Source organism: Setaria italica, chromosome IV (assembly GCF_000263155.2).
Source record: "Setaria italica strain Yugu1 chromosome IV, Setaria_italica_v2.0, whole genome shotgun sequence".
Taxonomy (NCBI): Eukaryota; Viridiplantae; Streptophyta; class Magnoliopsida; order Poales; family Poaceae; genus Setaria; species Setaria italica.
Genome location: NC_028453.1, coordinates 6185774 through 6210057, shown reverse-complemented (window position 1 = coordinate 6210057; position 24284 = coordinate 6185774). Strand labels below are relative to the sequence as shown.

The window sequence follows — 24284 nt, the reverse complement described above, 5'->3', positions numbered from 1 at the left end:
TGGAGGGATCCGCAACAAACGGAATAGTTACAATACAAAAAAAACATGCCGGATGTCATAGGACAGTAAAAAAATTAATAAACAGCATCGATTACTCACTATCTTGTTGATCCGGCGCTAACGAAGCATAGGCTCAAATTGAAAGTTGGAACACATCCAATACCTCTGCCTATACGTGTCCTCTTCATCGGACTTGGCTACCTTGCAAGGATCGCCGCAAAAGTACATGGGCACTGGAACACTACTAGGTAGAGGCAAAGGGTCAAAGGCATTTCCGGTCAACGAAACACCACTTCACCTTTACCATTTTTTGTATGAACCGGAAGCAACTAAAATTAAATCATACGACTAAGCAGTTAACGCAATAACGTGCACTGAGATTACCTTGGTTTCCCAGCTTTTCCACGCCTTGGCATCCTACGGTGGTATAATAAAAATATTAAAATTTCATGAAACTATACTACTAAATACTTCTAAATCTAAATACTAAACTATGAACTAAAAACCGAATCTACTATACTAACTAAGCTACATTTTTAATATCTAAAAGCACACAGCATATACGTAGATCTAAATACTAAACTATGAACTAAATATCGAATCTACTGTACAAACTAAGCTAGATTTAGCATCTAAAAGCACAAGATATTTCTAGATCTACTATGGGTTTTATAGGGAGAACCCTCGCCGGCCCAGGCGGCGGTAAGGGGCTTATCGCCCGCCCAGGCGGCGGTAAGGATCCTTACCGCCCGCGCGCTGGTCGTACCACAGCGGTGGAGGAGGCCAGGTCCTTACCGCCGACCCAGGCGGCGGTAGGACCTTATCGCTGGCCTAGGCGGCGGTAAAGACACGAGCCCGCGGTGTCGGCGCCTTACCGCCGGCTGACCTTATCGCCAGCCCAGCCGGCGGCAATAACCTAGATTTGCAATTTTTTCATCTGACTATATATTTCTGCGAAATTTGAAAAAAATATATAAATAAAAAAAATTCCGATTGCCGACTGCGACGTCAGGCCCGCGTCACGGTCCACCCAACTCCACCTGCTGGCCTTCTAGAAGCCCACAGGCCCACCCCACCAGCGACTGCTCTCCCTCCTCTGCTCGGTTCTCACCCGACACTACGGGTCCACCACAGGACGGGCCTTCCTTTTCCATGGTCACACCAGTCGTCACTCACCAACACACTCACTCTTCCGCACCAACCGAACGATCGCCACTCGCCCCATGAGCCTCGCTGCGCGCCTGCGCCACTACACCAACCGTTTGGTCCGCACGCTCCACCCATCTCGGATTCCTCCCCCACTACAAAGCGCCGCGCGGCCGGCATCGCACTCGCACCGACGCCGGGAGCGAGCGGTGATGGCGGCGGCGGCGGACCCGGACACGGAGGTGCAGGCGGACTTCTTCCCGATGGTCCGCCAGTACAGGAGCGGCCGCGTGGAGAGGTTCATGAACATGCCCCCGCTCCCGGCCGGCACCGACCCGGCCACGGGCGTCGCGTCCAAGGACGTCGTCCTCGACCCGGCCACGGGCGTCTGGGCGCGCCTCTTCCTCCCGCCCGGCGTCCCCAAGGGCAAGAAGCTCCCCGTCGTCGTCTACTACCACGGCGGCGCCTACGTGGTCGGCTCCGCGGCCGACCCGTTCACGCACAGCTATCTCAACGCGCTCGTCGCGGAGGCCGGCGTCCTCGCGGTGGCGCCCGAGTACCGCCTCGCGCCGGAGCACCCGCTCCCGGCCGCCTACGACGACTCGTGGGAGGCGCTCAGGTGGGTGGCCTCCCACGCCGCGGGCGGCACCGGGCCGGAGCCGTGGCTCGCCGAGCACGGCGACTTCTCCCGCGTGTTCCTGGCCGGGGCCAGCGCGGGGGGCACCATCGCGCACGTCGTGGCGGCGCGCGCTGGCGGGCACGGCGCCGGCGGGCTCGGGATGCGCGTCAGGGGCCTCCTGATCGTGCACCCCTACTTCAGCGGCGCGGCGGACATCGGCGACGAGGGGGCGGCGGGGAAGGAGCGCAAGGCGCGCGCCGACGCGTTCTGGCGGTTCCTGTACCCGGGCTCCCCCGGGCTCGACGACCCGCTGTCCAACCCGTTCTCGGAGGCCGCCGGCGGGAGCGCGGCGCGGGTCGCGGCGGAGCGCGTCCTCGTCTGCGTCGCCGAGGAGGACGATCTGCGCGACAGGGGCGTCTGGTACTACGAGAACCTCAAGGCCAGCGGATACCCGGGCGAGGTGGAGCTGCTCGAGTCCACGGGCGAGGGCCACGTCTTCTACTGCATCAACCCGAGGTGCGACAAGGCGAGGGAGATGCAGGAGCGCGTCCTGAGTTTCCTACGCAAGTGACTGCGCGCCCGTGTGAGCAGACAACCACGCGCACGCATGTGAGATGGAATAATTTTACTGCCCGGGAGGCGGCCGTGTTTGAGCCTGGTGCTCGTGTACTCTCATGCTTCCATTGTCTCTCGAAAACATTATGGGTAGCCCCCAGTCGGTGACTCTCATCGTATTATTGAGATCTGACGATCATGGACTCGGCGTCTTCCCTGTTTCTTCCTCCCTCGCGAAGTCGATGAGGAATCTCATCGTACAATTGAGATCCAGTGATCATCGAGCCATCGTCTTCCTCCGTTTCCTCCTTTGCTCCTTCTCCTTCCTCGAGATGTAGTATGGGTCAGCACATCCGTACACATATGTTTCACAGAATGAAGGGAGATCCTAATTGTTAGGTGAGTGAAAAACATGTTCGGGTCAACCATGATTCATAAGGAACGTTGATAATTTTCTATTGAGTTGTAGAAAGTGTGCACAATGAAACGATCCATCCAAAAGATTGAAATGGGATCGCGAATAGATCAAAGAAATTTCGGGGCATTACAATTGAAGTATGAAAATGATTAACGATAAAGCATAAGCACTCTTATTTTTCAGGACAATCTCCATGACTCCTTGCCGACAGAACGAGCCATGTTCATGTCTTGATGAACGCGACGGTCCGCTCCTGCAGCGCGACGCCCTCCTCGGAGTCGAGCTTGTCGAAGTGGAAGGCGTGGTCGACGCCCTTGGACTCGAAGAGCTCGAGCTCGCCGGCGTACCCGCTGGCCTTGAGCTCCCGGTGGTACCAGAGCCCGCGCTCCTTGAGCAGGACGTCGTTCTCGGCGATGCACACCAGGACGCGCTCGCACGAGATCCCGGCGGAGGCCTTGCGCGCGGCGTCGTCGACGAACGGGCACACGCGCGGGTCGTCCAGCCCCACCGTCTCCGAAACCACGAACCGCCACGTGCGCTCCATGAACGCCCGGATCTCGGGCCCGAACGCCGTCTCGCCGCCGATGGCCTCGCTGCCGGTGAAGTACGGGTGCACCAGGGCGAGCCCGCGGAGGGTCACGCCATCGGGGAGCGCGCCGGGGGCAGAGGCCCGCACGGCCGTGTTGTGCGCGATGTTGGCGCCGGCGCTGCAGCCGGCCAGGAACACGCGGGAGAGGTCGGCGTGGTCGATCAGCCAGGGCTCCTCGCCGTCGCCGAGCGTGACCGCCCACCGCAGCGCCGCCCACGCGTCGTCGTACGCCGCGGGGAGCTTGTGCTCCGGCGCGAGGCGGTAGTAGACGGACACGCCGATGGCGCCCGACCGGGCGACGAGATCGTTGAGGTAGTTGTGCGTGCCCGGCCGCGCCGGCGAGCCCACCACGAAGCCGCCGCCGTGGAAGTAGACGACGACCGGGATCTTGCCGGTAGCGCCCGGCGGGAGGTAGATGCGGACGGAGGTGGGGCCGGCGCGGATGTCCTTGGAGACGACGCCGGTGGCCGGGTCCGTGCCGGCGGGGGCGGTGGGGGCGCCGCCGGGGCGGTGGATGCGGCCGCTCTTGTACTGGCAGAGGTAGGGCGGGAAGTCGAAGGCGACCTCGGAGTCGGGATCCATGGCCGCGGCCGGCGAGGAGTTGGTGGTAGTGGAGTCGCCCATGGGGGTTGGGGGAGGAAATGGAAATGAGTTGGCCACCTACAACACAGCGAGGCGAACGACGAACGAATTCAACTGGAGGCTTCACGAAGATAAAGGCTGTTGAGAGTTGGTGAGAGTTGACTTCAAAACAACGGCAGTTCAAGCTGATTTTTTGTTTCCCAAGTGGTTCAGAAAATCTCTTCCATTTCGAGGAAAAGTACATTATGAATTTTCACGATGCTACTGAGAGCGATGCTACCGTTTCCATTCGAAAAGCAAGAAATCCCCCAAGAATTTTGGAAATTTTACAAGAAATGGTTCGACTCCCACCACTCAGTTAATTCCGTCCGCCAAGCGAACACGCAGGTAAAACTGATGACACTAAGCCAGGGACTTGTTTTTATATAAAACATCCCCGCTCTTATACCACAGATAAAGATACCATTTCTGCAGAATACCACAGTTCGTCATTTTTACAAATGCTTACTCAAAAGTATGTTACAACTACTCCCTTCATCCTTTAATATATGACATTAGTTCAAAAATGAGCTAACCAACGTCATATAATAGAGAACGGAGGTAGTATTTAACAAGATCCTCAATTATGTACTACGGAGTAGATATTATCGATCTCAATCTGCTCCCCAGTACATCCGATTCAGGAATTGGCAGTCACAATACATCCGACAACCAGACAGTCATGACTCATGAGCTTGTGAGCATGTTACTTACTGCGTTTTGCACGGAGGCAAGTGAATCGATCGCAGTCTTGGTGAACCAGCTGATTCCAACCTTCACCCTGTGTTCATCTGTGGGCATTCTAAGGCAGTACACAAGCTTCCGAGCTGCAGAATAAAGTTCAATTTTATTTACACGTAGGCGAAAGTGAAATAACATTATCAGTTCATACCAGCATGTCCTAGAGGTCCTTCCAAGGTCAGTCCATCAATGAAACTTGCTGTTATTGCGGCGTCATTTCTACCAAGCGTCATCATCTCACCAAGGTTTTGGAACCTGCAAAACATTCAGCGTATTTGAGGTCTCCTATGGAGTTCAATCCTTCCTAGTTCCTACTCCTACTAAGATATGGAATACTAATGGCAAGAAAGTGAAATGAACAAATGCAAAGGTGTCCCCAGATTTGAACCTAAATGGCAGGAGAGGACGATCATTGATTGCCGCCCAGAGATTCCATCCAGCGAAATCTGCTTGTTGAAAAGCAACCTAGGAGATGAGAGTTTCATTAGCAACGTAACTACCAATGCAGCATCAACCTGGAGGAAATGAAGCAAATCTCTTACCTGTGCAGTGGCTGGGAGAAGTTTGCCTGAGGGATCCCTTAGAGCTGCTGAATCACCAATTGCAAATGTCCGGGGATGGCCTTTTACTTGAAGGGTTTCCTCTGTCTCCACCTGCCCCCGACCATTCAGAGGAATCACATAGGGAGCATCAGGAGGCTGTAACCGGGGAATCTGAGATGTTGAACCCACTGTCCACAGCACCAAATCAGCCTCCAGAGTCTGGCTTTTGACGCCTCTTTCAGCAGGTTGAAGATCCAAAATTAGTTTCTTATGATCACCGTCAACTCCAGAACCTGTAACTGTGCTACTTGAATCATCAGATGTAGCAGCCTCTTCAATGCAGCTCACAAAATATCCCAAGAAAAGCTGAATATTCCGAGACTCAAGAACCTGACGAGAACCAAAATTTCTTCAGTGATTAGCTGCCAGCTCAGAACATATAATTTCCTCAATTGACGAAGTTCAGATATGAAAACAACATCATCATGGGCCAAACACTATGATGTGGGTAAAGCAATAAGCATGACTTCTTCATGTTGTATTGCATAGGATCCATAAATAACCCAATGGAAATGTACTGTTTGGTGACATGTTACAAAATGGAGAAGGGATTTAATCATAAGGATATCAATATTGCACCAAAGTTACAGCCCTTCAACTGGATCAGACATGAACAGCATGAAATATGCTATCGATTACAATTCTAAGACGAAGCTGACCAAAACAGTTTGACTTAGTTTCTCACCTTCAGAGCAGCATCACGGTTTCCTTGAGGAGCAGTAGGACATATGGTTGTTTGAACATTTATTGCCTTCACAGTTCCAGTGTTCTTTAATCTCTCAGATATAGTTGCAGCTAACTCAACGCCGGAATAGCCCAATCCCACTATTGCCACCTCAATAGTAGGAGCGCTTTTACCAAACCTTTTCCTCTCTAGCATTTTCAACTTGCTTTCAACTCTCTACAAAATAACATTTAAGAAGTAAACGACAGGAAAAATTGATGATCATGGACTCATGGATGAGCACTTAAGCTATTTATGCACAACAGGATCTATAATCCTTGAAATAGCTAATAGCAACCATAAAAATCAATGGTTGATATATATCAACAAGTGGCCCCAAAATTTTTAATTAAAAATGTTGAATATTTTAAAAAGTATGATTCACTTGTTACATAAATTGTCAGAACAAAGGCAACATGAAAAAAAGATTGATGATCATGGACTCATGGAGGACCACTTAAGCTATCCATGCTGCACAATAGGATCTATAATTCTAGAAACAGCTAATTACAGTCATAATAACAAATTCATGACAAATATCAATTAGCGCCCCCTAATTTCTATTCATTTTCTATTTTTGAGAATTAATGGATTTCATTAATCAAAGACACATTGCAGAGATGAGGGTGGTAGACTCCCATTGAAAGTTTTGTGGTGTCAATCTCATTGGACATGGAATGACATGGGATAAAGCCCAATACGAACGGAGTAGTGGAGTACTGTGAACTCGTGTCTGCCCACCTAGCTTGTTTTGCTAGTTTATCTGACACTCGTTTATAGCTCTTGGTATGATTCACTTGTTGCATAGATTGTCAGAAAACGTCGACAGTTATATTTTAAATTTTTAATGAGAAGCACACAGTAGACTAGATGCTTTCTATCTTTTCACTGGTGTAAAGGGTAATATTAGTAGTTCCAATAATAGATTATTTGTTATGAGTACATACAAAATTTCATGAGGTGATTTGTGCTTACCAAAGCATCCTCTAATGTTGTGAAAGGAAGTGCATATTCAGCTGACCCCGGAACAACATCAATTTTAGCTTCAGCCCCTAAAGCAAGAACGAGCCTGGCTGCCCATTCCAAAACAAATGTCAGTAACAAGTTTATTTTAACTAAGCCATCAAATTGAAACAGCAGGGACTCCAGATCTAGCCATCTACATAAACAAAGTAGTTATACATGTTACTATTGTGTTCTATGGTTCCCTATTATCAATTATTGACAATCCACTCGATAAATAAACAAGAAATATTCATTCATATCATGATTCATAAGTGGCCTGAATGAATGAACCAATGCTACATGATTATGAGGAAAAAGGGGCACAGTCTGATAGCAGTAATCCCTGTCCAACGTGTTCAGTCAGTTAAGAGTCATTTGCTTTCAGTAGCGTTTATCACTTTGTTTCAGTTAGAGTTAGCCGTTCAGGTCAGAGTCAGAGTCTGTTAGAGTTTGTTAAGAAGTCCTAGTCTTCAGGGTGCTCTCATCCACAGGACATGCTCCTGTTTGTTAGGGGCCACTAAGGCCACTAGTAGCCGGCTATCAAGCCGTGTAATTACTCTATAAATAAGAGAGCAATACATTCAGAAAAGCTGCCTCTGCAGCCCAAAATTCCCAGCGTGTGTTTTCTGAGTTTGGTGAGCTGAGAGCTTACACAGTCCACGCGATCCCAAGTTTACAACATTAAATATTAGTGAGGCAGCCACTGGTATTTACGATTTTACATAATCTAAAAACTTTGTAAACATTATTTTACATGAAAAAAATAGAACTATAGCAAACTACTTTAAATTTGTTCCTGAAAGGAAGAATTTGACCTGGCAATCATGTAGAATTTATTATTCTTACCAATCATATTCAATGACAGTGCCACTTTCCAGATGAACAACTCCACCAGTGCATGATTCTCCAGGTTCTCTTCTAAAGTGATCAGAAGGGCGCAGAAGCTTTACGCTGTCCCTCACAAATTGAATACTAGTGTTTTTCAGCAACTCTGTAAAAGATGGAGCTATCTCCCAGACATCCACTTCTGGCAACCAAATCAAATAGCAACAGTTTAAAATATCAAATCATGGGAAAAGGAACAATAAACTATATGCAATTGGAACCGTGGTACCTCCTGATAAGAGCTCATACAACATGGGCTTAAATACAAATCTATCAGATTGATCAACCAACACAACCTGTAATTTGTTTTGCTGTCTTAGTAAACTGTTGCAATATAATAAATGTGATGAGAAGATTGCAGAAGATACCATCAGGAAATCATAAGACCCATAATACAGGCCTACAGGGTTACATAAAATCCCATCAAGGAAATTTATGTAGTTTATAAGGAGTGCAATATCCACCCGCTCAGGATAAAAGTAGCACATAGGAAATCGGAAGAGCATTCGCATAAGAGCATCATCATTTTACCTGAGGCTTCTTACCACTGGGCCACACAAGAGATTCTAGTCTTAGAGCAGTGTACAGGCCACCAAATCCACCACCCAAAATGCACACTCGTGGTCGCTGAAAATAAGGGGAAAACACATTCAGTAATAGCAACATAAACTGTTATAGTTATAATTGTTTTTTTTACAAGTCTAAATTTCCCAAAGGCTAAATCGTAACAAATGACTATCCTCAGTGAGGCTCAAATAAATGAAACAGAAATATGCAAGCCCCTGCAACCCCTATGGAGCCACCCCTAAAGAACACAAATAAATGTATTATTAAGTAGTACTTATCTAAAACTGCATCTCAGGAGTTCCATATGCATGCACTAAATATTTCTGTCTGAATGATGCATACCTAAGTCTAACATTTCTCCTAAATATTTCTCTTGTGATTCTAACGTTTCCCCTAAATTAGCAAGGCATTAGCCATTTGAGTAGGCAAGTTGAAGGTGAACTGACTCAATAGTCTGACCACATACAGATAACTACCAACTCGTGAATAGGTGAAAGCAAATATCAGTGAACAGCAGGCGATCTAAGTTGTAGATAGTCCAAAAAAATCAGTCGACCTGCTTATCTGGCCATGAGTACAACGGCAATGGTGCTACTGCTTCGTCAGTCGATGTAGGCCGAGCAAAACCACCATCCCCAGAGCTACTTGAAGCCATGCACCTGAACAGCCTTGATGGCAGTGCAAACATATTTGGAACACCAGCACCAAGTGTCCATGAGTTCTTCAAAATTGCATTCTTCCACAGGTTCCTATTTCCTGTCAGGAATCAAGGACTGATCAACAAGGCTGCCAAAAAATATTTACCCAGATGAATTCGTACCAATTGACAGATTGGAATACAAAGCACTGCGAAATGCAAGTCCATAGTACCAGCCTAACAGGGGCTTCACTGTCCTACGATTATGAAGCGTTCGTGCGAATAAACTATAGTGCGGGTCCATATCTATCAAGCATGCTCATCAAGTCCAAATGTTTCAAAATTCTAACTCTTCCATCTAATTTGAGATTAGAATTCAGAGAACATGCTTGTATGTTATATGCTTCCGAAATCAGAAGCATCAGTGCCAGATATACATCAGAGCCAAAATTCAAAATTATTTTCATAGCTAAGCTAAGTAGTGGCTCCGTGCGCGCACTTAACAGCACCTGCTTACCACTGGACGTAAGCCCCAGTATCGGGAAACAACCCACTAGGCAGGCAGCAGACCAGCAGCTGAATCAGACAACCACGAAATCTAGACGCGGGCTGGAGCTCGTGGACCTCACCGAGTGGGGAGCGCGGCCGCGCCGAGGTGGGGAAGTGCGGCCCGGAAGGGAGCGACGGGCGGCTCCACGGCGACGCGCGGCAGCTCATCGCCGGGGAGCGGAGGAGCGCGCGAGACGTGGCGCTTCTCTGGTCGTAACTGCCGACGATAGGGGAGCAGAAGGGAGGAGCCAGCCGTCCGTCTCCGGGAAGAAACGAACGAGAAGTCGAGAAAGGAGAGCCGAGCGAGAGGCCGACGGAGGGGTAGAAGGCCTCGATGGGCTTCGCGCGGGGCCCGATTCCTGCTGGAAGCCCATTTCTGAGTTGGTAATTGCCGTGATTGGGCCCTTCGAAGCTTGCGGTTGAGGAACCTGATATATTCGTAATTTCGTATAACGGAGTATGGACAGAACCGGAGAACTTATATAGTTTTCGGAAGCTAGTTTCCGGTGTTTGAGATTCGTGCGGCTGATAAGGCCGCACAATCTCCTTCTTCATCCTCCCCTCTGCTTACTTAGACTAGACACGCGCCGCCGTGGCCTGGTCTCGCGCTGACGAGAAGCATGGCTGGAGGAGCAGGGCTAGGAGGGGTGGTGGGTGGGCGGGAGCAGCCCGGCAGCAAGGTCGCTGCTGGCCGCAGGTGGTGGTCGAGGCGGCGGTGTTTAGGGTTAGGGTTTCTAGGGTACCGGGGCTCTAATGGCCACCGGCCTTTAGGAGAAGGTGGGCAGCGGTGGAAGCTCGGCGGAGGTGGCGGGTTAGCCAGCGGCGGAGGCAAGCGGGTGGGGTCGGGCATCTGGTGGGTAGTGGCTGGTGGCGGGGTGAGGAGGAGCGCCGCCGGATTAGGAAGGGAGGGCCGGAGGGGGCAGTGGTGGTAGGTGGGCGGGTGGCACACTCGCCGCCAGCCGGGGTAGTGGAGGTGGTGGCGGGGAGGAGGAGCGCACTCGGTGGGTCGGATGGGGGCAGCAGTGGGTGGGTGCCGCAGCGGCGCGCTCGCCGTTGGCCGGCGTAGGGGAGGTGGTGACAAGGAGGAGGAGAAGAGGGAAGAAGAAGAAGGTAGAGGTGTTGTTTGGGCTTATAGTGGGCCAAAGCTATGTAACTATTTGGCTTGTGGAAGCCAGATAGAAGCTCCCGGACTGAACTTAGAAAGGAAAAAATTTGTACGGTATGAACTTCATCGTTAGCATCGCTCTATGAAATCGAAAAGGGTTTTATAGAGAACAGCCAAAGAAATCCCCGAAACAGCCATGATAGAATTTCCAAACATATTTGGCATACCACACCAAGTCTCCGCAAATTTCTATAGATTGGATTTTCCACGGATTCCTACCTCTTCTGCAGGAATCAACTATGGTGCGAAAGAATATTTTACCTAACTGACCCACCACCTCTTACCACTATTTTCCGAGATACTCGCTTCATCCCAAAATAATACATAAAATTTACTATGTATCTAACATAATATATACCTAGATGCATATCAAAAGTTATGTATAAAAAATTTAAAAATAATTAGTAATTTGGAACGTAGAAAGTACAAAGGACACCGCATAACGCAAATGTATTTTTTATTAAGAGGTGTGCTCTGTGCTATGTTATAGCACGACAGATGGACCATAAGGCAAAAACTACCCTGCAGCTCTAACATTATCAGTCTTGCATTCCCAACTGGTTTTACATGCTAGAGAAACCAGGCTTAAACATAAAGTAGTGTAAAACACAAAAATTCAAAGTATTAGTGTGTCTGATGGTAAGCCAACCATTGTATATACGAAATAGTTATACACGTCACCTAAAGATAGCCTAACAGGTAACATATCCAAAGGATCAATATAGTACATATTCCAAAATTAATATGGATCCGCATGTGAAAATTTTATTTATTGCATACTCATAGAGGTGCAGCGTTAGCCAAGACTTTGGAGGCAATTTTATAAATCAAATTGCAAAGGCTAATTGGTCGGAAATTGTTTAGTCGTTCAGCTTTAGTGACTTTAGGGATTATTAAAACAATAGTAGTGTCACACAAACCATCCGGAATATCATCACCGCTTCACTTTTGTGCTAGAAAGAGTGAGGTCCCTAGGGAAGAACTGAAGTGAGGGGTTTGTCACCCTTTTAGCAATCCAGTGTGCGCTTGCCTGATAGAAACCCCCAACAAACATTCCATAGCAAACCACCGCTCTAAACGCCAACGATTCTCCCATCCGAATCTTGAGCTGGGTTACGTTTGGCTTGCTGGTCTCCGCGCTCGTCAAAAGAAAAGTGTCCTGCGATGCATAAGAAACTCGCAGCAGATTAGGTGCTCATGAGCTCATCGCCTCATCCGATTAGTACTAAAATCTGAGGTCGCCTTGGAAACGCCTTTGCAGTCAACACCGACTAGTCAAATGCGAAAGGCCTGCGGGGCCGCGCGCGGGTCCGGGCACAAGGGATAACGACGGCGATACGTCAAAGCAAGCACACGGCGCAGCTCAAAGCGGACGCTGGTCGCCGGAATGCTCTCCTAGTCTTCCACGCGCCCACGCGGGGAGGAGGCAGGATAAACGCTGTCCTGTGGCACGCGGTGGTTGGCCTCAACTGGGCCAAGCAACTTGCCTCGCCGACGCCGACTCCGACGTGCCGGCGAGCAAGGCGCGGGCAGACATGGCGGCGCATTGATGGGAGGCAAATGGCTGACCGACCGTCCATAAGCTCGATAGCCATCGTGAAAAGTTCAGCGATGGTCTTTGTCTTCAACCAATTATTATATACTCCGTATATCAATATCAATTATCATTTATCAAGGCATCCAATTCAGGAAAAATAATCTACTATTGAAGCCATGAAGCAGTGCTCAAACCCAGGTGCGCCCATTCAGCTCTGTCACTATATTGCATAGTATAGGATAAAATTTTCAGCTCGAGGGAAAAAAAACATAGGCAACAATTCGCATGGCATAAGCTGTGCCCACGTATAAGAGCATCTTGTTTCGTCAGATGTTTGATAGACCTGTATTTTATTGGTCAACTCCTCAAATTCAACCAATACCATTTCTTCAAGCAAAAGGTCGAAATGCTGAGTCATCTTCGTAATCTTCTTTTATATAAGATCATGCTGGTCTCTATTCCATCGGCACTATTTGGCAGCATTTTATATTCAGCCTGAACATTTCGATAATGCTTTATTTTAAGAGAGTTTCTGTTCCATGAAACTAAAACATGGCTCTGTGATAAAAGGCGGATACAGTCAACTGATTGAGATTGTAAAATGCCTTCCTTTCAGGGAAAAGTCTAGTGATTCCAATCCCAAGGAGGTAAATGGCGCACGAAGATATGACAGCGAAGCACGCGAAATTTTTGTGAACCTCCAGAAGGAAACCGCCATTTTGTAGGGTCAAAAGTATTTCACTTTCCTAGACGACGTAGCCACGGAGTTGACTTCTGCGCTTACCGTTTCAACGGACCGGTGGCCTCAGAAGATGCATACACTTGAGTTCAGAGCACGGGAATTTCCCCTTCCACAGGAACTCCGTATAAAACAATTCAAATGAAAACACATAGAGAAATCCATGTAATCTCAAATCTCAAAGCTAGGTATTTAGAAAAAACAAAACGAATAGTAATTTGGGGATGGAGGGAGTAGTTTGAATCGTTTCCTGTGGAATTGGCATCTTAAAAAATCAAGCATCGCACCGAAAGATGGGCCGAAGCTGATGTCAACAAGCAGTGCTAGATCAACAGGACTGGCGTCATTAGCGGCCGCACCAAATCAGAAGCAATCTGCGAATGAAGTACAGGCTACAGAGCACGAGTCTTTTTTGGACGAGAAAGCGGCCGTCTGTTTCCTAGCTGACCGTATTTTATTGTCAAATCCGTGTCGTCATCAGCGAAGGCTTTAGAGAAGGCACGCATTAAGGGGTGTTTGGCAACACCCTGTTAAAGTTTAACACCTGTCACATCGGATGTTTAGATGCTAATTAGGAGTATTAAACATAGGCTAATTACAAAACTAATTGCACAGATGGAGTATAATTCGCGAGACGAATCTATTAAGCCTAATTAGTCCATGATTTGACAGTGTGGTGCTACAGTAACCATTTGCTAATGATGAATTAATTAGGCTTAATAGATTCGTCTCGCGAATTAGGACAGGGTTCTGCAATTAGTTTTATAATTAGCTCATGTTTAGTCCTCCTAATTAGCATCCGAACATCCGATGTGACACTGTTAAAGTTTAGCACCTCGTATCCAAACACCCCCTTAGTCCATCAGAATCACGCTAGGCAAAAAGCGGTTATCTTCACTTGTTTATCCAGCAGCTCGCATGAGGTGATCACTGTCAGAGTGTATCACCAGCCTTACTCTTCTTTTAGGTCCCTGACAAGCACAAAAAACATGCGTGATTTGGATCAACTCGCCTTCGTCTGTACTTCCAGCAGACGAAATTTGTCCGCAAAATACAAAGATAAAACCGATGATGGATCCTTTAAAATCTAAAATCTAGATCATGTCACATCAAATCTTCGGAGGCTGATTAGGAGGACTAAACATAAGTTAATTATAAAACTAATTACACGGATGGAGGCTAATTCACAAGATGAATTTATTAAGCCTAATGAATTCATGATTAGCACACGTTTACGGTAGCATCACATTATCAAATCACGGACTAATAAGGCTTAATAGATTCGTCTCGCAAATTAGCCTCCATCTAAGTAGTTTTGTAATTAGTCTATATTTAATACTCCTAATTAGTATCTAAACATTCGATGTGAAAGCTATTTTAATCCGGACTAAAGAACCAAACACCCCTCGATAATCGATAAAAAAGAATCAGTCGGAATCCGACTCAAATTTTCAATTTCAAGAGTCTATCTCAAACAAGAGTTTCAGAAAACAAAATCTTCCTTACGATGGCAACTCTACGTTCCGTGTTCCAAACGTGCTCCTCTGGTATATTTTGCCAAATATAAAACTTCCTAAAAAATCCATGCCCTTTTATATTCGTACGTATTCAGATCCTTCCATTCCCAGGCTTCCCCTGCTTCCTCCCTCTTTCCTTGGCTTCATCCCATCTCCATCCTCTCCACGCGCTCTTAAACCCGCGGCAGCCATCGCCAGAGACTCTCCAAGTCCAAGAATCCATCCCAAGACCACCGAAATGGAGCTGAGGATGGCTCCAGCCTCGCCGCCAACGCCGCCGCCCGCGATGGACTTCCGGCTCGACAGCGCGGCCACGAGCCCGTACGCCACGGCGCCGTCCAGCCCAAGGGGGCGTCTCGTCCGGGACGAGGGAACGGCGGGCGGGTTGTTCTTGACGGCGCCGCCGTCGCCGAACCCGTTCGACCTCCTGCCACCGGCCACCCCGCGCCTCACCGGCGCCAACCCGTTCGACCTCTTCCAGCACTTCACCAGCGCGCCCGCCAGCCCACGGCGCGCCGCGGCCATATACGCGCACTTCGCTGAGGGGAACGGTGGGGATGGCGAGGAAGACGACGACGGCGACGAGGAGTTCCAGCCGCGCGGGTCGTACGCCACGGGCGGCTCGTCCGTGCCGTTCGACTGGGAGGAGAGGCCGGGGACGCCGAAGAGGGGGCTCGGCGGTGGCGCGGCCGCGAACGAGGCGGCGTGGGACACGGACTTCGAGTTCGGCACGATCGCCGACAAGGCCGCGCCGGCGGAGACGCTGACGACGGCCGACGAGCTCTTCGAGGAGGGGAAAATCAGGCCTCTGAAGCCGCGGCTCAAGACGGCCGAGGAGCCCAAGGTTCGCCCACTGAAGCCGCCGCCGGGGCTGCTCGACGGCGGGAGCGTCGCGTCATCGCCGCGGTCGCCGATGGCGAGGGGCGGCATGCGGTCCCCGCGGCGGCGGAGCAGAGTCGGCTCCGGTGTGGACTTCGACCCGTTCGCCGCCGCGCTGCTGGAGGCGACCAAGGCGCCCTCCCCGCTCGGCGGCAAAGAAGCCAACGGCGGCGTCGCCCCAGGCTCGCCGCCCAAGAAACTTGCCACGCGTCCCGCGTCGAGGAGCACCGGGTGGAGGAGGTGGCGGCTCAGCGACCTCCTCCTGTTCCGGAGCTCGTCCGACGGCGCCGGTGCCAACAACAAGCAGGAACCGATCTTCAAGCCGGCGCAACAGTTCGACGCGCCCGTCAAGAAGGCGTTCGCTCAGCCGGCGATGACGATCAAAGCCGGCGGCAAAGGCGACGACATGGGCAAGGCCAATAAGCACGGTAACAGGAGCGCGGCCGCGGCGGCGGAGAGCGTCGCTGGGTGCGCACGGCTGAGCCCGCTGCAGCGGCTGGCCAAAGGGCTCGGCTCGTACTCGTGGCACTACGGCCGCGGCATGGCGGCGCCGGCGACCAAGGGTTGAAAAATCCGAGTCGTCGGCCGTGTTGCTTTGCCCGGTTCTTGTCCATAAAAGACGCCATTTTTTCTCTTTTATTTTCTTTTCTTCTTTTTGCATATGTGAAACCATGTACAAGTGCATTTTGCCGCCATGACTGTTCTTGGCGTTGGTTTCTCTCTCTTTGTGGAGCTTGACTATACTGTCGTGTCCTATCTGCAGAAGAGATCATACAATGATGCCGGAATATTTGTTAATTCTTATGGGTTAATGTGCTCTTGATCATTGGCATGGCCAAGTTTTTTTCCTCAAAACTTGTGATAAAGTTAGATTCTGCCTACAAAAAAGTGCTTCAATTATCAAAATGTAGCGTGCCTAGCATCATGAAGGTTGCATACAAAAACTACAGTAGCTGCTCCGCTATGTAGGTGTTTCTTTCATCACGGGTCGACTTGGGTTTCTCACTACAGCAAAAAAGAAGTCGTGCTACCTTATCGATATGGAACGTTCTGTGTGTATTGGAGGCTATGGACAAGGAGGCAACAATGGAGTCCATTTCTAAGAACACGAATAGTATGGTTTTGCTCTCCCCATTTTTTTCGGGTTTTTCGAGGAACTCCAATTTCTTAAACATTATTTAGTAAATACGGCTAGTTCCATCATTGATGCTGGATTTCGAATGAGAATCAGAATCCTGCGCACTTATCTCCACTGCCATTCCTTTTAAAGGTGCTTCCACCGAAATTCGTTTCCTCTTACCAAAGGAAAGGAGTACACACGGCACACCTTAGTAGTGCTCAGTGGCAGTGCTTAGTGTTGACCCATGTGAGTTTGTGGCCAGCAGTGGCCTCTATCCTCCTGTCTCGTCAGTTATATGAATACAGTACAAAAAAGTTTAGCGTGCCAAAAAACCACTAGTTTAGTGCCCTCCCTGAACCATCAGTTTCCAAATCTAAGGTTCCATTGGCATCCTTTCATTTTAAAGGGATTAGAATCTAGGTTATTTGTCTTGGAACTTGCATTCCGCAACTTTTTGAAATTTAGATATAAAACTATCTTAAATTTATGGGGTGGGAGATAGAAATTGATTCTATAGATCCTTATGCAATGTTTCTAATGTGCAACTTATAGCACGTTCTTCGACTCGTTTCCCTATAGCGTGCATGATTCTAATGTATAGCGTGCATGATTCTAATGTGCAACTTATAGCACGTTCTTCGACTCGTTTCCCTATAGCAAAAGTGCAATACATAAGTATCTCTCCCGTATGATCAACAATAATATACAAATATATTCCACATAAAAGTATATTAACTTAATTAATTTATGTCTAAATTATGATTATTAGAATGAAATTCAATTTCAAAGATTCAAATGGATTCAAATGGGGCCTAAAAATTTTATGTTCCATCACAGTTTCGTAATACTCTACTAATGGAGGCTCGAAAGATTAATTTGCTCCTGATGGCTGCTATAGTTTCAGGACAGTGGCAAGAAAAATGCTCCTGAAGAACTTAAAAGGTATCAATACAATTAAATCCATTAAAAAGAGCTATTCCCTATTCGAAAGAAAAAGAAAAGATAAAGAGAAAAGGGATGGTGCCCTTTAGATGTACTCGTCTGAACACCTTTGCTCCGTACAAGGACATGCAACCAACGCAATGGGCAAATAAATGGCAGATATCTACCATTTTCTGCACTACATATGTGATGATCCAAAGGGAAGATTATCCTCGGCTGATCGTCAGTGACAATCATTAACTGGGCTCCCACAAGATACATTTTTCATGTGTTATGATCCAAAGGGAAGATGTCGGCATAATCATTTAGTTGTTCTTAGGATGGAATTTTATCCCTTTTGTTTTGTTGTATAGATGTATCGGTTGTAGCCATTGGTAGTGCCAGTCGTATCCTGGTCGGCGGCTTGCTGCGAGCACGTCTGCGTAGGTCCGAATTAGCAGACAGAAAACTAATGCCTATCTTCTTCAACTTTTCCTGTTATTTTTAAACCAACAAAATTGGAAGCTTGTAGTGGCGCTTTAGTGCTACTCATGTCGTCGCTAGTGGTGTCTGAATTGGCTTAAGCAGGCCGCTCTTTGTTTCCTTGCCCTACAGGTCATCGGCATCAATCGTAACCCCAAGAAAAAGCCCAGGGTTATGGAGTAGGAGTAGGTGAGGAACAGTAACGATCTCTTTTCAAAAAAAAAAAAAAAAAAAAACAGTGACGAGCAAGTACAGCACGTGAGTACGTTACTGGTTCCAGTTGATGTAATAGCTGAATCTCTGTTTTGCATCCACAGTTAGCAGGCCCTCTGCGCCTCCTATCTGGAGGATTTTACCTTTCGGTAGTTTTGTCTGGGTTAAAAAACGACTTGAACTATGTTTGTAATTTCGTTGCTTTTGTAATGAAATTCGGGCGGAGCTTTAATGGAAAAAAAAAGAGAGGAGAGAATGCCGTCGGTCGTGTTCACTTGAGGCCCCACCTCGTCGACGCCTCAACGGTGACATTCTTGATCCGCCTGTAAGCACAGTTTTATATAAGCAAATACGTGAATTTGATCCCGACAACTCTGATCGCCGGTCCTACTTCGTTCTACAGCCAGCCATTTTGTTTGTTGAATTGCTTGTTTATCGGGTCCGTGGGCCTGTGGCCAGCAGCGTGGTAGTAGGAGGCGAGCAGCTGCCGTTCTACGGCCCCAGCCCGCGCGTGCTTATTTTGACCGGACCAGTCGGATCGATCCCTCCTTCGGTGCCGCACGGCGCCGCGCCACCGTTTCGCCGGTCAAACGCGACGTGACGTGACGTGCCGGGCCCACGCGAGCCACGCGCGGAATCGTTTTTTTTTTGGTTGCCCCCGGCGAATAAAGCGGCCGCGTACGTGCGCGGCTGCCGTGCGACCCGAGTACCCGACCCTCGCGCATCATCGAATCGAACGTGCCCATCATCTTTTCTTCTTCTTCAGAGAAAAAGAGGAGAAAGGACGATCCACACGTAGATCGAATCAAACACGCACGGGAACTTCTCGGCGACACGTCCGAAGCCGGGCTTTGGAGCGCCAATTCTTGGTTGGGCTTGCGGCGGCACCGGCGGCCGTGACCTGCCTCGCCCCGTGTAATCGGCGTTGAGGCGAGACCGTGAGAGATACGGGGTGGGTGGCTGGGTGCCACTGCCACCGTGACAGGGTTGGTGGGTGACCGGTGGCAGTCCATCCATGCTCGCGCCGTCAGGACGGGGCTCGATCGATGGCTCGGTTTCGTTCAACTCCCGCGGGGGCGTTAGTGCGTTACGTGTCCGGCTGCCTCGGCCTTGCCGACCAGACGCCTGGACGGGGAGGCCGGCGCGTACGCGGCTTGGCCAGCGGAGGCCGGAGCTGGTTGACTACTTGACTTGTGCTCGTGCCGCTGTGCCTGTGCGTGGTGGAGTTGCGAACTCGCGGGTATGGATGATAACAGGCACATTACTCGCGGGCAGAGGATTTACAGACCCGCGTCCGCAAGATAAATCTTGTACCCGTGCCTGCGCCCACCGCACATCACGAGCAAGAAGTTGTGCCTGCACCCATCACCCGCAAGACAGTCTACCCGTGGGCACACCCGTGCCCACTAGGCAACCAGCACCTCTGGCTCCAGTGGCGTTGGGCGGAACCGGGCGTCGAGCGGCGGAGCAAGGGCGGGTGGCGGGAAGTGGCGGGGAGCGAGGGCGGGCGGCGGAGAGGTGGTGGCGGGGAGGTGGGCGGGCGGAGAGGTTGCGATAGGGAGCGAGGGCGGCCGGCGGCTGGCGGTGAGCGACCGAGCGAGGGTGGGCGGCGGGGGGTGGCGGCAGCTGCCTGGTGTGTGGGGGTGGGGTGCAGGCGCGCGGCTGGGAGGATTGGAGGAATGAAGGAGAAAATCCTATAAATTGATTATATAGTTGTATATGGGGTTTGCATGTTAGGCACTATGTAGCGGGTTCGCGGGTACGGGTAGGATATTTTTATGCCCGTTAATTTTTTGCCCGCGGGCACAAACTCAAACACGCATCTGTGCCTTTGGGCACAAAATAGAACCAGTATCCTCACCCTACCGGATTTTTTCCCACGGGTACGCGGGTAATTTGTGACCGTTGCCATCTATACTTGCGGGTGAGAGACGAGTTGACCCCCAGCCGGGCCAGCACGGCGGATTTGAGTCGTTCGCTCCCGGCCGCTCCGCTAGCTGAGGCCAGGAACCAGGAAACGGATGCCTGGACTGCAGGCAGCTCGGTGCTTTCACCTTGGTCACTGTCAACGGGGTAAGTGTGGGCGACGGTAGACGACGACTGTTCAGTGCAAGCCCACGACGTTTTCGTTTCCCTCCCCCACGGCCGAGCAGATTTCCTCCAGAACTTTTCCAGCGTTGCAGACCGGTTTTGCAGATCCGATCCTCATACGACACAAAGTACTTGTTTTCAGAGTAAAATGAGACCAAGCACAGAAAACTGAACGAGTCCAAAACACTAAACCAGAGAGAGCTGCCATGGCCAACTCCTCGGCGCGTCCTGCTTCAGATCTGAAACACAGAACACACTATCCACCATCCCGAAAACGGTCACTGCCATGTCTCGTTACGAGCATATGCATCCGCGAAAAATAATATGCGTTCATATTCTTTTACATCTGCAAACGGTCAGGAACACATGGTTGGCACAAAATGCAAACGGGTTGTTTCTGTAAGACCCTGCCCGTTCTTTCTCAGAACACCATTTGTCAATATTTCTTACAACATCAGGCAGTGCAATCGTTTGGCGGGGAGAGTAGCCTGGCAAGGATGATCACCTTAGTAAGTTCTGTATAATCCCATCAGCGGCTTCTCTCTATCCTCTACTCTCTTTCTCGCAGCCTCTCGGGCTTTGAGGGCTGCTTCCTCCTCCTTGGAGATCACCTTGGGCTTGCCATCCTCTCTCTTCCTCTTGTTAACAGCAACAGCAGATGGAGCAGGAGTGCCCTTGGTAGGTCTCATCGGGTTCAATGGCTTTGTGACAACCCTACCTGGAGCTGGACCTCCTTTAATAGCTGGAACAGCTGTTTCCGCAGCAGGAGGAGCTTTTGTTTGTGAAGTTGAGGATTGACCAACGTCTGTTTTGGAAGTTTGCACAGATTTGTAGGCCTCTTCTTGAGTAACCCATTTCCCTGCCAATTTTTGAAAAAAAAAACATCAAGGTAAGTGCCACAAAAACAGCTTTGGAGAAAGACTGGACTAAACCAATTATTCAGATATAATTGCGCATCTGCTTGATAATCACCTAAACCATCAGAATAATAGAAGCCGGAGTTTGAATCATAGTAAAGTCCAGTAGATTTGTCGTAGTAATATCCTGATGTTGAATCAAATACCCATCCTGCACATACCAGATTTAAGGAAACATTACCAAACAGAAAGAGAACATTGATGTAGCCAGTAGCATGACAGTCTATGGAAAGAATGCTTCATGGTTCATATCACTTGGGGCTTGGAAGTATAGTCTAAAAGGCTCTAAGGGGTTGGCTGGCTGTACTGTCAGATTGTCATTAGTATCCAGTGATCTAGTCAGCATATCTGCTAAGGTAGTGATCAAGTCAGCATATCTGCTAAGGTTGGTACATAACGTGAATTCGTGCACATGCAAGGTCAAATATGGAAAAATCGTCAAAGCAACTGAGGTTGAAATGATGTTGTAAAACAGTTTGTAGCACAACAATAGACTTTTGGGGTTGAAATAAGCATTTTATGTCTTCTTCACCGGTAAGGATAAACTTTGCAAGGACAACAGAAAATAGGAAAGCAAGGATATGTTTCTGGGCTAGAAGAAATAAATGTTTGAATGGTTGATTTAATTGCATAAGCTAGAACAACAGAAAGTATGAAAAGAAGGTTTCAGGGCTAGAAGAAATAAGTGTTTGAATGGTCGATTCAATTGTGTAAGCTCTACATCAAACAAGCGGCTTTTATAAACTAACAGTAACATGGCCACTTATCAGGCTACTTCTCAGTTCACCACTGTAAGTCTGGTGATGTGAGCTACAAGAATAAGGAAGATGATGCTAGAATACAAACGACGCATTGAACTAGAGTACTAAAGAATATACTGCATTGTTGATACATAGAAACAGGAAAACCGTACACAACCATCTCCAGGAGCTGCAGAAGTGTCTCCATCCACATTTCTCTGGCTATTCTCCAAATCCTTTTGATAGCTCTTTTTAGCTTTCTGCAGCAAAAAAAAAAGTAGAACATAATCAGGGATGATTCCATAGTTCACAAACCAATTGCAAGGGAAATTACAAAGCACAACAAAAAAGCACAAGGCATGAATATAAAGGCAAAAGGCAACAACCTCATGCTGCATCAATGCAGTAAATAAGGTCTTCTATGTAAAAAGCATTCTAGTTTATGATAGAATGGGGCAATCATATCCATATCACAGATGACATTGGATAAGGATAACATTGAAGCATAAAAAATGTGAATATGAGGACTTACTGCTTCGATCTGCTGAAGGGCTCGGGCAGCTTGCTGCTGTTCCTTGTCCTTTGCATCACTCTCCTTTTGCATCGTCGATAATCTTTTGGTGACATTGTCCTTGTGACGCTTACCAAGTTCATGTGTTCTGATGCTGAAGGGATTGTTAGCTATAAAAATCTTGCAGAAGTCGCACCATTTGTTTCCTTGGCTCACCCAATACTGAAACAAGGCAGGTAAAGGAGAAGTCATTATTCAAAATCCTAACTTGCACAACTTGATGTTCTCAGTAATCGCAGAGTTTAACAACATAACAGTCAGAAGATTCCATACAACATTTTAAAGAGCCAAAGAAACTTGTTATTCCTTTTTACCAGCGCTAAGCATTATATCTTCTAATACTATCATTTACTCAGAATGAGACTACAATTTCGGCACAATGCATTGGTGTTCTCATTGTCTAGCATCCACTTAAAATCACTACAAAGCAAATCACAATTGAAAACAAATAATTGAGCAGCGGGTAACATCCGCCAAAACAATAAGACCTAGCTGGCAATTCTGTCCCAAACAGCAAACCTAAGATGCGTGAGGTACCCCACATCATAACCCCATCAAAGGGCCGTAATCTCTGCAGTTCTGCCTCACGAAGCCATATACTTTCTACTCTACTGTGGCATTGGACAGTGCCAAAGCATCCCCAGGCACAAGCACGCGCAGCTAACCCTAATCTGCAGAGAACCCAGGGACACGAAGCAACCACGCGAGGTCCAAGCTAGTACCACCCAGCCCCGCAAAAGTTTGCCTCCCTGTGGCGGCGGCGCAGATCGCCTAATGACCCCAAACAACGCCGCGATTTCGCTCGAATCGGATCGGAGATCACGGGGAATTTGACGCGGCCTCGAACATCGTGGGAAGCAGGGAAGGGGGAGTACCTCCGTCATGGCGGCGGGCAGGGGATCCGCGCGAAGGGGATACGAAGCTCCGCCACTGGCAGCGGGAGATCACCGGCTCAGCCGAGCAGGGCGCGGATTGGCGCGGCTCGTGGGGGGCGGCGCGGCAGCCGTCAGGAGAGGTGCGTCCGAGGAGGTTATTTCTGCGGACGTGGGGACGGGCAAAAGGGGGCAAGAGCAACTCCAAGACACTCCTTTAAAATTACCCAAAAATTTGAGGGAAAAAAACTCACCAAAATCTTATTTAAAGGAAAAAAAAAACTCACCCTAACGGCTCCCACATCCTTCCTGTAAAAAATACGTGGAAGCGAAAAACACCTCCGTCGCCTCGCATATACGCGAGAAACCGATCCTTCCCCAATCCACTGCGTTCGGGACCACCCCTCCATTGCGTCGCAGAACTTCGACGGATGGTGGACGGCGTGCGGAGCCCCTTCTATGTCGGAGCTGAGCGGCCGAGCTTGAGGGGCGTGCTCGCCGGGTGAGCCGAGCTTTGCTGGGGGCCGCGTCGCCGGCCGGGCAAGCTAGGATCCGCCGCTAGCCAGGCGAGCAGGAGCTCTTTCGCGGGGGCGCGCCGTCGGTCGGGCTGTTAGAGTCCGCCGTCGGCCGGGCAAGCAGGAGCTCCTCCGCGCGCGAGAGGGGGGGGGTCACTGGCCGGGCGAGTATGGGCGTCGATTGAGAGAGATCCTAGCGAGAGGATAATAATGCAGGCGAAATAAAAAGAAAGCCATGGGGAATGACAGGCGGGAGGCACCCGTGTTGCCGACGGAGGAGGCCACCTTGCTCGCCGAGGTGCTCTGAGGTGCCACGTCGTAGCTGAGAGCTCCTACCTTGACCGCT

The 24284-nt window shown here is 49.2% G+C and overlaps 4 protein-coding genes across 5 annotated transcripts; 2 read left to right on the top strand and 2 right to left on the bottom strand.

Annotated features, from left to right (window-relative positions):
- Positions 1 to 1187: 1187 nt before the first annotated feature.
- LOC101767040 (2-hydroxyisoflavanone dehydratase) lies at positions 1188 to 2519 on the top strand. The gene has a single exon (XM_004964824.2). It carries the CDS (start codon positions 1224 to 1226, stop codon positions 2334 to 2336), a length of 1113 nt encoding a protein of 370 aa, XP_004964881.1. The 5' UTR covers positions 1188 to 1223; the 3' UTR covers positions 2337 to 2519.
- A 232-nt stretch (positions 2520 to 2751) lies between these two features.
- LOC101767448 (alternative NAD(P)H-ubiquinone oxidoreductase C1, chloroplastic/mitochondrial) lies at positions 2752 to 10161 on the bottom strand. Of its 2 annotated transcripts, none has more exons than XM_004964825.4 (12): positions 9739 to 10161; positions 9029 to 9228; positions 8437 to 8532; positions 8135 to 8201; positions 7867 to 8047; positions 6991 to 7084; positions 5977 to 6192; positions 5232 to 5621; positions 5078 to 5154; positions 4841 to 4944; positions 4663 to 4775; positions 2752 to 3987 (listed from the first exon to the last, which is right to left on the bottom strand). In XM_004964825.4, the coding sequence occupies exons 1-12, from the start codon at positions 9824 to 9826 to the stop codon at positions 2962 to 2964; spliced, it is 2652 nt and encodes an 883-aa protein (XP_004964882.2). In that variant the 5' UTR covers positions 9827 to 10161; the 3' UTR covers positions 2752 to 2961. The 2 variants fall into 2 exon arrangements, with proteins under 2 accessions (XP_004964882.2, XP_004964883.1); XM_004964826.4 differs by having other exon boundaries at positions 6991 to 7088; positions 9739 to 10156.
- A 4539-nt stretch (positions 10162 to 14700) lies between these two features.
- LOC101766628 lies at positions 14701 to 16321 on the top strand. The gene has a single exon (XM_004964823.3). The coding sequence runs from the start codon at positions 14855 to 14857 to the stop codon at positions 16061 to 16063; it is 1209 nt and encodes a 402-aa protein (XP_004964880.1). The 5' UTR covers positions 14701 to 14854; the 3' UTR covers positions 16064 to 16321.
- Positions 16322 to 20588: 4267 nt separating this feature from the next.
- LOC101766220 (zinc finger protein ZOP1) lies at positions 20589 to 23611 on the bottom strand. Its single transcript, XM_004964822.3, has 5 exons — positions 23427 to 23611; positions 22513 to 22713; positions 22159 to 22240; positions 21296 to 21391; positions 20589 to 21182 (listed from the first exon to the last, which is right to left on the bottom strand). Exons 1-5 carry the CDS (start codon positions 23433 to 23435, stop codon positions 20830 to 20832), a joined length of 741 nt encoding a protein of 246 aa, XP_004964879.1. The 5' UTR covers positions 23436 to 23611; the 3' UTR covers positions 20589 to 20829.
- Between the last annotated feature and the right edge of the window lie 673 nt (positions 23612 to 24284).

What these genes read in the sequence shown, in the direction of transcription:
- LOC101767040 (XM_004964824.2), top strand. Translation starts at nt 1,224, where the DNA reads ATGAGCCTCGCTGCGCGCCTGCGCCACTACACCAACCGTTTGGTCCGC.
- LOC101766628 (XM_004964823.3), top strand. Translation starts at nt 14,855, where the DNA reads ATGGAGCTGAGGATGGCTCCAGCCTCGCCGCCAACGCCGCCGCCCGCG.
- LOC101767448 (XM_004964825.4), bottom strand. Translation starts at nt 9,826, where the DNA reads ATGAGCTGCCGCGCGTCGCCGTGGAGCCGCCCGTCGCTCCCTTCCGGG. An exon ending in GCGGCCGCGCTCCCCACTCG is followed by an intron (nt 9,229 to 9,738) that starts GTGAGGTCCACG and finishes GATTCCTGACAG; the next exon opens with GAAATAGGAACCTGTGGAAG. An exon ending in CCAGTGGTAAGAAGCCTCAG is followed by an intron (nt 8,202 to 8,436) that starts GTAAAATGATGA and finishes AACAAATTACAG; the next exon opens with GTTGTGTTGGTTGATCAATC.
- LOC101766220 (XM_004964822.3), bottom strand. An exon ending in CCCTTCAGCAGATCGAAGCA is followed by an intron (nt 22,241 to 22,512) that starts GTAAGTCCTCAT and finishes TTTTTGCTGCAG; the next exon opens with AAAGCTAAAAAGAGCTATCA. An exon ending in TTCTGCAGCTCCTGGAGATG is followed by an intron (nt 21,392 to 22,158) that starts GTTGTGTACGGT and finishes TGGTATGTGCAG; the next exon opens with GATGGGTATTTGATTCAACA.